This window comes from Penicillium roqueforti (genome assembly GCF_015533775.1).
Source record: "Penicillium roqueforti strain LCP96 04111 chromosome Unknown scaffold_16, whole genome shotgun sequence".
In the NCBI taxonomy this organism is placed as follows: domain Eukaryota; kingdom Fungi; phylum Ascomycota; class Eurotiomycetes; order Eurotiales; family Aspergillaceae; genus Penicillium; species Penicillium roqueforti.
Window position 1 is genome coordinate 366148 of NW_024067580.1, and position 14361 is coordinate 380508.

The 14361-nt window shown below is 49.0% G+C and overlaps 5 protein-coding genes across 5 annotated transcripts; 1 reads left to right on the forward strand and 4 right to left on the reverse strand.

The window, feature by feature from the left end:
• Positions 1–1675: 1675 nt before the first annotated feature.
• Positions 1676–3958, reverse strand: LCP9604111_6265 (uncharacterized protein; the record flags this gene model as incomplete). Its single annotated transcript, XM_039074167.1, has 1 exon — positions 1676–3958. One exon carries the CDS (start codon positions 3956–3958, stop codon positions 1676–1678), a length of 2283 nt encoding a protein of 760 aa, XP_038927791.1.
• Positions 3959–4358: 400 nt separating this feature from the next.
• Positions 4359–8606, reverse strand: LCP9604111_6266 (uncharacterized protein; the record flags this gene model as incomplete). Its single annotated transcript, XM_039074168.1, has 7 exons — positions 4359–4424; positions 4500–4535; positions 5534–5541; positions 6493–6504; positions 7510–7860; positions 7923–8228; positions 8288–8606. The coding sequence occupies 7 exons, from the start codon at positions 8604–8606 to the stop codon at positions 4359–4361; spliced, it is 1098 nt and encodes a 365-aa protein (XP_038927792.1).
• An 825-nt stretch (positions 8607–9431) lies between these two features.
• Positions 9432–9995, reverse strand: LCP9604111_6267 (carboxymuconolactone decarboxylase family protein; the record flags this gene model as incomplete). Its single annotated transcript, XM_039074169.1, has 1 exon — positions 9432–9995. The coding sequence occupies one exon, from the start codon at positions 9993–9995 to the stop codon at positions 9432–9434; it is 564 nt and encodes a 187-aa protein (XP_038927793.1).
• Positions 9996–10667: 672 nt separating this feature from the next.
• Positions 10668–12243, forward strand: LCP9604111_6268 (DUF5427 domain-containing protein MTC1; the record flags this gene model as incomplete). Its single annotated transcript, XM_039074170.1, has 2 exons — positions 10668–11211; positions 11270–12243. The coding sequence occupies 2 exons, from the start codon at positions 10668–10670 to the stop codon at positions 12241–12243; spliced, it is 1518 nt and encodes a 505-aa protein (XP_038927794.1).
• A 498-nt stretch (positions 12244–12741) lies between these two features.
• Positions 12742–14022, reverse strand: LCP9604111_6269 (5'/3'-nucleotidase SurE; the record flags this gene model as incomplete). Its single annotated transcript, XM_039074171.1, has 3 exons — positions 12742–12811; positions 12869–13773; positions 14011–14022. 3 exons carry the CDS (start codon positions 14020–14022, stop codon positions 12742–12744), a joined length of 987 nt encoding a protein of 328 aa, XP_038927795.1.
• Positions 14023–14361: the final 339 nt, after the last annotated feature.

Consider the following 14361-nt stretch of genomic DNA (forward strand, 5'->3'; position numbering starts at 1 on the left):
TGATGGATGAGGCCCTTTATCACGTGGCTGCACGTGATCAAGAAGTATGAAGTTGTGAGTGAGAAAACTTTTGAGCGGTGAGGACGAGTTGCAGAAGTTTTTGCTCTCCGCCTCTTAAATTCGAGGGAATTTTGAGTCCCGCGATCTGCTACAATAGGGTTCCTCGCGTTTATTCACTTCCTATCACTTTGCAGGTCCGGAAGCTTGCCATGATGTATGATGCTCGATGATGCCCTTCGTCACGTGCCTAGCACGTGATCGAGAAGTATGCAGTTTGGAGTAGTATGAACGAGTTGCATGAGTTTTTGCTCCCCGTCTCTTATATTAAGGATAATTTTGAGTCGTACAGTCTGCTACAATAGGGTTCCTCGTGTTTCTTCACATCCTGTCACTTCGTATATCTGGAAACTTGCCATGGTAGATAACGTCCGTTGTTACTTGGTTAGCACGAGACCAGGAAACATGAAGTTTGGAGTGAGTTGAAGGAGTTTTTGCTTTCTACTTCTCACATTTGGGAAAATTTCTGAGTCGCCCAGTTTTCTATATCAGTTTCTTTGCGTTTCTTCACTTTCTGCTACATCGCAGATCCGGAAGCTTGCCATGCATGATGCATGTCCTTCTCACGTGGCTAACACATGATCAGGAAGTATGAAGTTTGAAGCAGTGTAAAGGAGTTGAAATGGTTTTTTTGCTTCTACCTCTTACAACTGGGAAACAATTTTAAATCACTCGGTTTTCTATAACAGGTTTCCTTATGTTTATTCACTCCCTGTTAATTCAATGATGGATGCCGCCCATTATCACATGCTGAGCACGTGATCAGGAAGTATAGAAAACATCGGAGTAGTGCAAAGGAGTTGAAGGAGTTGAAGGAGTTCTCTGCCTCTTATATTTGAGAAATTTCAAGTTGCGCAGTCCGCCACAACTAGTTTCCTCACTCTCATTTAGTTCCTGTTCCCCTGGGCTACTCTTGCGAAATATATTGGAGTATGTCAGACTGGGATATGGCACCTTGGTTTTTCTTATGGTCTAGCGGTAAAATACGCTGTATATTATCCAATAGAGTAGAATGCCCATTATACTACTTCTGAATAATGATACTAAAACTATTATCTGCTACAATACAGATTTAGCGTGGTCAGATGCTGATTTATATACCGTTTATCCATCATGAACATAATCCCGAATCTGATTTCCAAGATACAATCTAAATCTTTGGAAACTAGTGTGTACAAGTTAAGAATTACAGATGGAGACCGAAACTTTTATACAACATGAGTTTGAACCTTAGAATACATGTACTGGTGCCCCTGGCACATACTGCCAGGGGCACCAGTACCTTCATAATGTATCAGATCATCCCATCCCCAGCCCACCCCCCAGGGAGGTCCGAGGCCACAGGAAATCACCCCACCCCGGTTTATACCGCGGGCTCAGCCCAGTCGCGAAGAGGGCCGTGCACCAAGCAGTGAATGTAAACCGGGGTAAAGATGATTCCCTGCGACCCATCCCAAACCCTGGGGTGGTCCAAGAAGAAATGATCATTTGGTGTTGAGGCAATCCCCAGTCCTCTCTCTCTCACTCGGGAAAAAAAGTGAGATGAACATGAAGTAAGATAAGAGCTAAAGTGAGAGAGAGAAAACTGAGGATTGCCTCGACAAGAGCCGGCCTACCCTCAATGGCGTGGGTCCCGCGGGTTATGACCCGGGAGGGGACCCATCCCGTGGTACTGGACGTACGGGAATGGGGCGTACTGGGGCGGCATAGGTTGCCCCAGTTGCGCCATTGGCGCAACAGACGCAGCAGCAGCAAAAGGGTTCACTGGGCCGGGGCCGTAGTGAGGCACCACCCCCATAGGAGGGAGGGTGGGAGGCATGGGCTGCTGCTGCGCCTGTACGCTTGCCATTGAGGGCAGGCCGATGGGCCCCTTGGGGGCGAGGTTGCCAGCAAGTGGTGCCAGCGAAGGCGACCGCTTGCGGCGGCCGGGGCCAGTGGGCTTGGGGACCTCGTCGGCGGCGCCGTCGACGGTCCGGTCCTGCTCGATCTGGGCCTTGGATCGCTTTGGGTTGCGAATCCGTCCTTCCCGGTTGAACCGGTCCCAATGATCGAGCATCGCCTTGGTCCTCTTGGGGTTCTTCGAATTGGCGATCTTCTGGCGCCTGGCCTCCTCGATCGCCTCGGCAGAGAGAGCCTCCTTCTTGGCCGATGTCGAGGTGGACTCGACAGGGCTCGCGGCGGCCATCGGTTCGACGGCCGGGAAGGAGGTCTCTGCTGGAGGGATCGATGAGGAGGCCAGGCTGCTAGCGCCACGTCGACCCCTGCCCCGAGATGAGATCTGAGTTGGGGCAGGGGTGACTTCGAAGGTAGCCCGGGAGGAACCAAGGCGACCAAGCCCACGGCCGCGTCCGCGGCCACGGCCACGGCCAGAGCTCTTGCGAGAGTTTGCGTCGGAGTGAGTTGCATCGGTGACGACAGTTTTGCCGCCGCGGCCTCGGGCGCGCCGCTTTGCCGGGTGGTTATCATCGTCGGTTTCATCACCACCCGCACTCTCATTCTGAGTCTCTTCCGACTCAGTGGTTTTGGTTGGTACTTCAACCTCGGCGGCCTTGCGTTTCCGAGTGACTTTCGGCACAAGGGGCTCACGCCGGGGTTCGTACATCTGAGCGTGGTATTCAAGACCATGTTTCTTCATGGTCGCCCACCCATCAGGGTTGAGATCACCATTCTCCTTGCTCTTCGCAATCATCTTTCTGGCTTGTGCGGGAGTTGGAACAAAGCCTCCCTGCACAAACGGATCCTGCTGTGTGCGGATGGGCACAAGTGGTGTGTTGCCCGGGAAGTAGTTGTGTTTGTAGCCATAAAGCATGGCCTCTTTCTTTTCCTCGAAGTCAAGCTTGTCCTCATTGACGTTAGCCAGAGGGGCTCCACCCTTCTTCTTGTGACCCTGCATTTGATGTCGCTTTGTTTGGTATGAGGGTTCATCTCGCTTGTGTCGGTGTGCCTTGAGATAAAGGTTGTCAAGGGCTAGATATTCATCTTGGAGTGTTTTCAAGGTGAATGCGGCGGTCTGTGTGAGTGCGTAGAGTTCTTCGGGTGTGTGGTTTTCGGGATTGCGGAGCATGCTGACAAGCTCATCTAGTTCCTGAGCCTGTACTTCGAGGAACTGACCTTTCTCGACCTTGGACTTCTTGTATGGAAGCGGGTGAGGAGCTGGTTCAGGAGCGTCCCGTTTCCTGGTCTTTGAAGGGTCATGGAAAGCATTGTCCCAAGTGGATTCACACTTGGCAGCTTCCTGGATGTAGTTGGGGGAGAATTCGTCGGTATCGTGAACTTTCCAGAAGCGCTCAAGGCGCTTTTTCACATCTGGACGTCGCCACTGTGCCTCGCGGAGGCGATACTCCTCAGGATATCCAGTACGCGGATTGGAAAGCCAGTCCAACAGATCACGTTTCGTTTCGGGGATCTGACTGGCATTGACTTGGATTGTAGTTGGCTGGATGCCATTGTTATCGTCAGTGGTCAATTCCACTGCGATCTCTTCTCCTTCTTCATCCTGAGCCTCGCCATCTTCGGGCTTGGTGGCTTGGACCATGGGCTCGTCATGTTCAATGGCGTCGTCATCTTGGAGATCGCCATTCTCGTCGTAAGTGTCATCGGCGCCGTCTTCGGCACCATCATACCCAGAAAATCTGATGGTTTTCGGGTGAACTTCGTTGACATGATCCTTCAGAACATCTTCTTTGGAGATGCCTGCGTCATTTGGGAGCATCAAAAGCTTCCCACAGTAGTCACACTTGAGCCGTCGAGGCACGGGCTCTGGAGACTGAGAGATTTGGGTGGATGTAGATTGGGGACGAAAGGGTTCAGAAAATTGACGACGTAGCGGGGAGTCCTGGCTGTCACCAACATCCGATGAAGGATTGTCCACATCCAAATCGGCCCTTGGGATGGGGGCCATTTTGGAAATAAACAGTGGAGGAAAAAAAGAACAAGAGGGGTATAAGTGTTTCAATATCCAGGAGAAGAGAAGAAGAAAAAAAAAACACAGGTCTCAAATGGAGAATGAAGAATGTCAAGAAAGAATCTGTATAGATAGTCAGCGTGGGTTCGCCTGCGGTGCCAAGACGCCAGTAAATCGTAGCGCAATTCGGCGGTTCCAAGGCCGAAGGCACGAGGCATGGACCAGCGCGAACACAAGAATTGCAAAACATTGTAAACCCAGTGAACGCGACATGTAACATGAGAAAAAGCATGAAACATCAGATACGGTCGGGCCAAAATGCATGGATCAAGATCTGACCGGGAAGTACACTGGGAAACTGTGCCATACAAAAAAAAAGATGGAAAAGACGCGACACTTACCATAAGATGTTTAGAATCGAGTTGAATCCTTGTGGGCAGGACACACGAGTCACAGCGAATGACTGCTGGCTGTTAGTGAGTTATGCAAAGAAGGATGCAGGGTGGACATGAATGGCTGCCAGGGATGGTGTACTTACTATCCGACTGAAGAAGGCTGGGTAGTTGACAGTCCACTTATTGAGACGACGCGAAGTGGGATGAGAGAATATGGAGGGGGGATGAGATTTAGGAGACAGGTGAAATAGATGATATGTCAGAGAAAAGTACGTTGCAAACTTGTGGTGTTTGGCGCGCAGATCTTGCGTCGCTGGGTAGTATGAAGAAGAAAAAATGATCTTCGTCGACGCGACACTGCGCAAAGAAGAAGACACGAAAACAAAGACAGCAAATGAAGTGAGAGTACAGAACAGAATGAGCACGGGAAAGGAAAATAAATGGGAAGGTGAAATGGGTTACAGATGATGAAGTTGAGAAGAGATTGAGGTTGAGAGAGAGATAGTTTTGTAGTTTCATAGGCAGTGGAAACCCCGTCCTGGCCCGACCAATCAGAGGCGTCGTATCTACTAGCCACATTGAACGACATTGAGGAAAGGGGGGTTTTTGATTTGGATTGATCACTATTGATCGCGGATTTGATTGATTCTATGCATTGTATTGATCTTCAATGGCCTATTGTCTTTATTCCTGCATTGTTACCTCTTGTTCCTATTTTCGTTTTTTTCAACAGACGTCACATGATGCGTACTTTACGGTCGAACAATAGCAAGCTCCTCGATAGCATGTCGCCTCAATAGCCTCAATAGCTAGCTATTGAGGTCAATAGTGAAAAATTAGAGTAATGCATTTTGGGCGACCTAGTGGTACCGAGCTCTATGTGCTGTCTTCCAGCCGCTTTCTGTGACGGTCTCGTGGACTCCTATATCCATAATCCAAGTCACGGGCAAGCGATAGGAAGACCGAAGGCCGAAGATTTGGATGTTATTAGACAGGTAGCCGAGCACGGTGGATACATCCGTGGGGGACTGCCCTTGACCTCCGGTGCATAGTCTCCATGCCTTGTGTCACAAGGAACGGAAAAGTGACGCCCCATCCCAGTTGGGATATAGAAACAGGAATACACATTGTCAACTCTTCCTTTATTATGTCTACCTTGAGTGTCGAGAGCACATACGACAAGTTCTGCATATATCCCGACAACTGTCTCCTATCCTATCCGTACATCAAATCACAAGTAGAGGCAGCAGACATGCCAAACCCACAATTATAACCGTTCAGCTTTAGCCTCTCCTAGTTTAAATATCAAATATGATGTTATAACATTCGAGAAGAACCCTTGTGGCAACCGCCTCGTCATCAGCAAGAATAGCCGCTCATGTCTCCTTCGCCTATACGACATATTTCAACCCTCCAGGGCTTGTCGGATAGTAACTCAGCCCGGATTTGTTCACATCCATGATGATTATCTACATACTAAGTTGGTTAGTTGGATATAATAACTTGTCGCATTCGTCGTTGCCATTCTAGTGTAGAATTTTCCCAGTCTGTTAGAATCTTTATTTTCAACGTCAAACTTGATGATAATCTCTATTAGACACAGTCTTTTTTACCTAAGGACACTGACGAGAGACGAATCAAAAAAAAAAAAAAAACGAAAGTAATAAACAAAGATATAAGAAGGAGAAACGACCTGGTGCCATTTCCCTTTCCGGACTGAAACTGCCGCCGCTTTTTTTCATGGAGTAGATCTACCTAGGCCCTGGGGCCCCGGGGCAGATCCTATCATCCTACAATTCATCCTCGGCGCCACATCACAATAATATTGGTAGAATGCATCCTAAAATTATCTCGCCATCAAACCTTACTATTGATATTTGCCCATTTTTGAGTGAGTACCCGTGTGGCCAGAGAAAAAAAAGAAGCTCCCTCTGGGACGAATCAAGGACTTCGTCATTACGAGTGATGTATACTCCGTACTAAAGGAGCTAATTTTGAATATCTCGAGACTGGCATTTTCAGTCAATATAGCACGGTACTGGAGCTCTCCTGTCAAAAATGTACCCTGCCATATGTATGTCAATTTCTCATCGGGGATGTGCAAGAACTAGATTCGTTTCTAAAATGGGTACATACCGATCTCCACCACTAAAGCAGCAGCCAAAAAACTCTGATAGGCAATATACCACGAGTGGGTCCCCGGGGTCGCCCCAATTTTCCCTGGAATGTTCCTTAGACCCGTGAAATGCCGAGGTCTCCCTAGAATATTTCTAGTACATACTAGCCCTCTTTAGGCAGATTTACGAATTGTATAGAGGTCTTTATCCTATGGGAGCATAAAATGATCTAAAGCAGAGAAAAACATGTCAATAGGGACTAGTTTAGCGCTTTTTTGTTGAAGTATAAGACATAGCCAAGGTAGGATCCCAAAGCACTACATAGCAATAAGTAGTAAGCTCATAAGAGTATAGTAGTAATATCAGCACATAGGTGGTACAAAGTGCCTAGAAACATACAACATACTGCAGGGACTGTACACATTCTATACAAAGACCTATAGCAGTGTCGCACCAAAACAGTGTCTATCCTAAATAAAAGTCCAATATTGGTTCGACCTGACACTATTCAATCAAAAGCATTCCTTAAAACATTGATTGTTAAGGTACGTCGATGACTGCAAAGCAGTAACTATCAACACCGTGCTAATTATCCGGAGAGAGCATTAATCTCTGGCTTCAAGGCCATCTGTGATTATACTAGTAGTCGCTTAGTTTATCTATTGGGTAACCTCGAAGAAAAGCTCTAACATAGCCCGGTATACGCCCTTGAGGGCTAGTTGGATGGTCTTAGAGATTTTTGCGGAATTCTCTGATGTTGAGGCTTCTAAAACTTCAGCAACCGCAGCCCAGGTTACCAGCTACGAATCATTCGACCTCGGCTCTCCTGTCTACTTAATCTTGCTATGATTTTTGGTCCTATGGGAAGCATGCACTCGGAAAAAAGGGTTGAATCCTGCGTATATGACGATTATTCTTCTATAACATTTTTCCTGTTGCCATTTGGTAAAACATAATATCAATTCAGTAAGCCTAGGGAACCCAACTTAGATAGGCTCGTCGGGTGGCCACCTTGGGAGAATCACAGAACATATACCCAAAGGCGAAGAGTCAATCCTCAGATCATCCAAGTCGAATTTCCATGCCTTTGCAACCCGACTATCTGGTTGATATCCGGCACGAGATTGCCATTCCAACGTACTGGCGTTGGAGTGGTTGTGAAGATGAAGGGAAAACCGGCAATAGCACTCCATACGAAACGTCATACGTTTCAAACAGGGCATACGTTGGGTTGCATAGCCCAGCGATATGAGAAGCCGATGGAATTGCTCATCATTCATCACGGATGTTCCGTTCCATCTCCGTTCGGCATCGTGTATCCTGTCATTCCAGTTGTCATTCTCGATTTTGGCTCGGTACTCCACGGTGTGATTGGACGTCCATTGTCCTAGTTGATTGCCTTGCTTTTAGTGGCTATAGATATACTAATGGAAAAGAGATATTCATTACCACAAGGAAGCCAGGGGGGTACATCCTGAATTTCCAATGTTTTCAAATAGGGCCAGTGCAAGGAGCCTATAATAGGTTGGCCTTTTCCATCCAAAGGACACAAAAAGTCAAATGGAAGAGTGGTTCTCGCCAACTTCAATTCCCGAAGGTGAACGCTGAGATTTCGCAAATTGATGGCCAGGCTATCAATCCCCGAAGGGATGACATTTAGTCCAGGTAAACTATGTTTCCACGGGCCATCCTCCGAGCCGTTATAATGTAACACTCTTAGGCTGTCAGGAATAACCCCGAGCAAGGAAGCCAATGCTATATAGCTGTTAATAAAAATCTAGATGAAAAGACATCAAAAAAAGTACAAGGCTTACACGCTCGACGCCTTTGTATATACTGTAAGTAATCCGGACGGACCCATTCGTTGAGATCCAGCTCCAGTTCAGTGATGGTTGGACAGTGTTGGATAATAGTCTGCACTGTTCCGGTCCAGATTTGATGATGCCGGTTTCTGTCGAAATTTTGGTTTAGGAAAGAGAGCTTATCAATGCACTGAACGTGCGCTAGGTATAGCTCGGACAGATTGTTGATAAAACGCGCCCGATATGGGGGGATCGGTATATGGCGTCTACCCCTGTAATCGAAAGAAAGCGCCGCACTAGCGGTAGGACAGGGCAAAGTATCTGGTTCCATTCTAGGCCACCTAACGTGTTGAGATCCTCGAAGCCCTAGGTGCAACGTGAGACGGCAATGCTGGCTCCATGAATGAAGTGTTTGGAAAAGATCAAACATAGCCGTCTGGAAAGCGAAATCATTGGCCTGCCTTAATTGGTTGTCTGCGCTATATTTGCTGTTTTCACTTGTGGTCCAGTCGAATATTTTGCAGGGGATGATGATATCGTACTCCAGCTTTCGGATCCAGTTTCGCCGTATGGAACGACTACCGGATGTGAGTTTTTGAAAATGCGTTAGAGAAATTCCACGTTGCCCCTCCTCTTTATGGTAACTGTCACTATAGACAGCGAGATTTGCATATATCAACGGCTCGAGGGCTGCCTGCCAATAGCGACACACATAAGCGCATGGAATCAAAGAAGCCCCGTCAATTCGCAAAAGTGTTGCGATTTCAAATAGCAGTTCCAGGGGTAGTGATGTCGCCATTATGCTAGCGAGTCCATAACACTGAGTATCGAACCAGGGTGACCTTGCAAAAGAAAATAGAATAATTAGAGAAGAACGAGAAGGCTAAGCTAGAATCAAAGGGAAAGAAGGAGTTCTTAAAAGAAAGATAACTAGTTAGAAGTAGTGTACTTTATAAGTGCAGGCTTGGCGCCACGTTGCTTGGATGTATCACATTCTGCTGTCAGTGTGATAGATCGTCAGGCGTATTGGGCTAGGGGGTCGAACGGAGTAGAGGACCTCAATACTGATACACATACGGAGTACATACTTATCTCCTAATAAAAAAATGTCAATAGTTCTTTAAAACCATTTGATTTTGCTTATAACACCGACAGCTCAGTGCAGGTGGTTCTTCTCGCCAACATCCAAAGCCACCAAAAAGCGACTAACACAATTATAAGCCGCAATCGTAGCGGTGATCTCAACCACCTCCCGTTCATCAAAGCACCCCCTTAGCTCCGCAAAAACCTCATCGGGCACCGTAACCGTCTTAGTCATGGCGTCGGTATACTTTAGTACAGCCCTCTGCTCAGCACTCAAGACTGACGACGCAGCCTCACTCGAGAAGTCCACCTGGATATCCCTAATAAATTGCAATGCCTCTGAGCCCAATCCACCTTCCACAAGCAGAGGTGCATGTTGTTCCCATTCGAACAGGGCGCCGTTGACCACTGCGACGCGGCAGATGGCTAGTTCACGAACGACAGTTGTGAGGGTGGTTCGGGTGCGGATCGCTCCAATAAATGAGTTCCAGCCTTCTGTGACCGGGTAGGAGTGTAGGAGGGCCAGGTCGAGGGGGAGGAGCGGGTTGGGGGCTCGACGGGCTTGAACGCTGGCTAGGATTCTGGCTTCATCCGGCGTGCTAGTTGCTGGAGGGTCTGCAACGTAAGGGAGACGCATGATGGGTGGTACGTAAGGGTTGTAGGTGATCTTAATTAGAAGTTGGTATGTTCAATGGCTGGATTTGAGTCGAATCTGGGGTCTAGGGTTTGCTGTCAGTTGAGATGTGACTCAATATGCTGTGCTTTGGAGCCAATGGCTGCTTGGATAAGACGCAAGTGGTCAGTACCTGATTCAAAGCTGTAAGATACTATTGTTGAACAAATCGGAACTGGCTTTATACGGGAATCAGCAACTATTTATCGGCAACCCCGCGTGGGTCCATAGCGGATAAGTCAAAGCCGCGGGAGTCGGGGTTGCGCTTCCGGGTTCCGCAGGAATTGGTTTGATGATGTTGAAATTGCAGGTACGCATATGTGAAGAGAGTAAGATGTGAAGATGCGAAGCTGTGAAGATTGATATCCTGTGCTCTCTAGGGATTTGTCGTGCGGGGTGCCAGATTTAAATTCAAGGCCCAGGTGGTCCAACATCAAATATATCCAAGGCTTATATTTTCTCTGTGAATCTAAGAAAATATTCAGATTACAGAATTAATGCTTTATCTTCATCTTTTAACTGATCTTCACCAAGTCCATCCGCAGTCAGTGCTGTCGGTCTTGGCACATGATCCACAAGTTCAGAAGCTCCCAAGGTGTCGTCACTTCTCCTGAACATTGTTCCCCCCAAACAAACATGCCTCCAAAGGCCCCTAAACCTACCAGTGACGAGCTTCTGGCTCAGTTTGATAACCTCGGTCTTGACAAATCCGGCAATAAAACAGCTAAACCTGTCGTATCCGACAATGTCAAGGGCGGGCAGGAGGACATACTGGCCGAGCTGGACCACCTAGCCACACAGCGTCCAGCCAGCGGACCAGGTACTCCGCGCCTGTCTGCCGATAAGCCTAGGTCATCTACACGATCTCCCCGCCCGAGCGCGACCATCGACCGACCGACCGAGGACAAGGCGCCGGTCCGCCGGTCTGAGGAGACAGGCCGGCTCTCACGCACAGAAACCAAGCCAGAACAGCCCAAGGCTGAGTCTGAGAATGTCCCCGCACAGCAACCATCCGATGAGGGTGCCGGCTGGTGGGGTGGATGGTCGGGGGGACTGTTCGCAACGGCCACCGCGGCTATGAAACAGGCCGAGGCGGCTGTCAAGGAGATTCAGAACAACGAGGAGGCTCAGAAGTGGGCTCAGCAGGTCAAAGGCAATGTTGGAGCTCTTCGTGATCTTGGTATGAATCCGCCTACTCAAAGTATGCTCTCTTACATGTAGGGCTAATTGGCACACAGGCGGCGAGCTTCGAGACAGGGCACTCCCGACATTCACCAACCTCATCCACACCCTCGCCCCTCCTATTTCTTCCCATGAACGTCTACAGATCCACGTGACTCACGATATGTCTGGCTATCCGGCCATCGACCCGCTAGTCTATGCGGTATTCTCGCGAGTGATGGCCCAAGTCGAGGGCGGGGACCTGTTGGTGATCCAGCGGGGTCAGGAGTCATCCCCGAAACGTGCGCTCGATGTGACCGGCTACATGACCAGTGCTGGCTGGAATGACGGGCCCTGGTGGCGGACGGTCACACCTGGACAACCGCGGAACATCTCTTCCGTTCTCGGCGCCGTGGAAGGTTCCAAGCTCGCTCGAGCCAACGCCGAGTCCTACGCTGCCGAGTACTTCTCATCTCGTGGCGGAGTCGAAGAGGCCGCAAAGCATGCTTCGGAAGTCCTGAGTGAATCCAACCCGGTCCGCAGCAGCGACATCTTTTTCGCTATCCAGGCTATCAGCCAGACTACTTCCAATGACCTCTTCCAGGCTGGCGCGACGGGCGAAAAGGTTACCGAAGGAGCCGTGGAAGCTAATACGCAAGAAGAGGAGATTTCCTTCGCGATGTACCTCCACGACCCCATCCATGGCATTGCCTTCCACGCCATCTCCCAGAGTATCCCTCAGGCATGGATTGAATGGCTCGATGATTCGGTTCTAGATTCCGAGAAGTCAGACGCCTATGGTGCGAATATTCAGCGTGTTGTGGTGCCCGAAGCCATTGCCGAGGTCATCGAGGGTGGAGGTGTCGACCCCCGCGAATGGGTTTCGGAGTGGATTGAAGAAACTCTTTCGTTGACCGCTGGTATTATCGCGCAGCGATACGTGGCCCGACGAATGGGTGTCGGTGAGGGAGGTGTCGGCAAGGGCAAGATGCGAGCTGAGCAGGTGTCCACTGTGGATAGTGGCGCAGGAGAAGCTGCGCGTGCGCTCTAGGACTGCCGTGATCCTATACCGAGCTCAAGAGCTAATGCTCTTATTCCCGAATCTCCTGTTGTTTATGTGATACACCTGCTGACTTGTACCTGCACTAGCTATCTCTATTTCTATATTTCAGTAGTTACCCCAGGCTGTCTAGTAGGGAGAATGAAAGCAAATGACCATTATCGAAACCGCTTGCAAAGAGAAGATCATGTATGGGATTCCCGTATATGTATACAAGGATGGTGTTTGTCTCTGTGAGAACGACATGATCCAGTTGGCTCGATGGTGGTTCTTTTTGGTCTTTTTAGTCTTTTTAGGTATTGTTTTTATAGAACTTCTTCCTGATGTTCCATTAGACGGCAGAAAAAGGCTTAAATTTTGCAGACTTTCTATGTATAACCTTAAAACGGACCGGCCTTCCTATAAATCACCATATTATGTATGCATTCGAAAACCATTGCGGGTATCGTAGGATCATCTAAAGCATTTAGAATCTGTTCAACAACCTATTCAAGAATCAAGGTCCAGCGGCCCTTCAAGACCGGGGACATGCCAGAAGTTGGCTCGGAGGGCAGTCACACTTGATCACAATTAGCATATCCAGTTCCATCCGCTCATTGCAAAAAGAACATCTTACCTAGTCGACCCATTGAGCACAGTATGAGCATCCGTGCCAACCTCACTCTCCTGCAACGTCTTCTTCATATCCGACAAATCAGCAGACCACTTGAAGTGGCGCTGTCTGGCTGGCGCATGAGCATGTCCATTAACATACGTGCCATTCGTATGGCCATTCATATGGCCATTCATATGACCATTCATGTAGCCATTCGTTTCGCCATTGACATGAACACCGTTCACACCATTAACCTTCTTTTTCACCCCCTCCTCGGCATACAAACAGCCCCTGGGCCAATAATACGGCAACGTGTGTGTATACAGCACAGGCCTCTCCTCAACATCCAGAACCATCGGGACGTTGATATTATAAAGCTCCACGCGCTCATCCCAGTTCTCAAACAGATGCCGCACGACTCTGACAGCCAGTCTCGCGGCCGCGGCAATAACATCATCAGGCTGCGGATCCTTGCTACCAAACGAGATGGCAATCCCGCGCTTACCACAGAACACCGCTTCCAGCGCACCGCCTACCGTCCCCGAGGACAGGTTGTAGATGGTAGAGGCATTGCGGCCGTGGTTCGGGCCCGAGATGACGAGGTCGATAGGCGCGCGCTCACTGAACAGGTTGTACAGACCTAGTTGTGCGCAGCTGGCTGGTGTGCCGTTGCGGATCACTACCCAGTCGTTTTCGGGGTCTGGGGATTCGAAGCTCGTGTCCCAGCTGCCGTCGGCGTGGAAGGCGTCTGGGTGTACGTAGCTTGCTGTGAGGGAGGCTTCGATTAGGTGGGCTTTGCCGATCCAGGAGCGTGAGGCTGCCGGGATTGCTACGGAGACTTGGTGGCCGTTTGCTTTGAGGGTGTCGACTAGAGGTCGAAGATATGGTGAGAGGTTGGTGCTTGGTGGACCATCATCATTGACGACCTATTTTAGGTTGTTAGCATTTTTGCATTTTTTGGGTTTATTTTTTTTTTATATCTATGCCGTGAACTGGATAATAGATGCAAGGAATCGGAATGAGGGAGTAGTAGATTGTCATGTGACGATGGTTTCCGGGGAAGTATATAAAGCAGACCCTTGCAGGAAATGTCTTTCTATACTCTGTACTCCGCACACTTGCTAGAGGGAAAAGAAAGGAAATTTGCCAATGATGTCACTTACCAGGATGTGCATGACGGGCGAGATTGAACAGCGCCAAGGAGGTTATGGGTGATATTCGAGGTTCGATTCGGATCGGTAAAGGTTCCCCGGTGGCGGTCTGGGCCTTTTTGTTCTCTGGTTTTTCTTTTATAAGAGAATAAGAAGCAGAAGAAAGAAATGTTCAGCACCCCGGAAATATCCGGGGTGCAGAACACTTATACCTGGGGAATCAGGGTAAGAAGGAATGAGCCATTGGCCACACCGAATTACACACCGGGGCATTGGGGTGAAGCCGTTCATGCGGGGACAGCAATGGGCCGAATGCAGCATGCGGTGAGCCGATTCGGCTTTCTCTCGGACATGCTGACCATG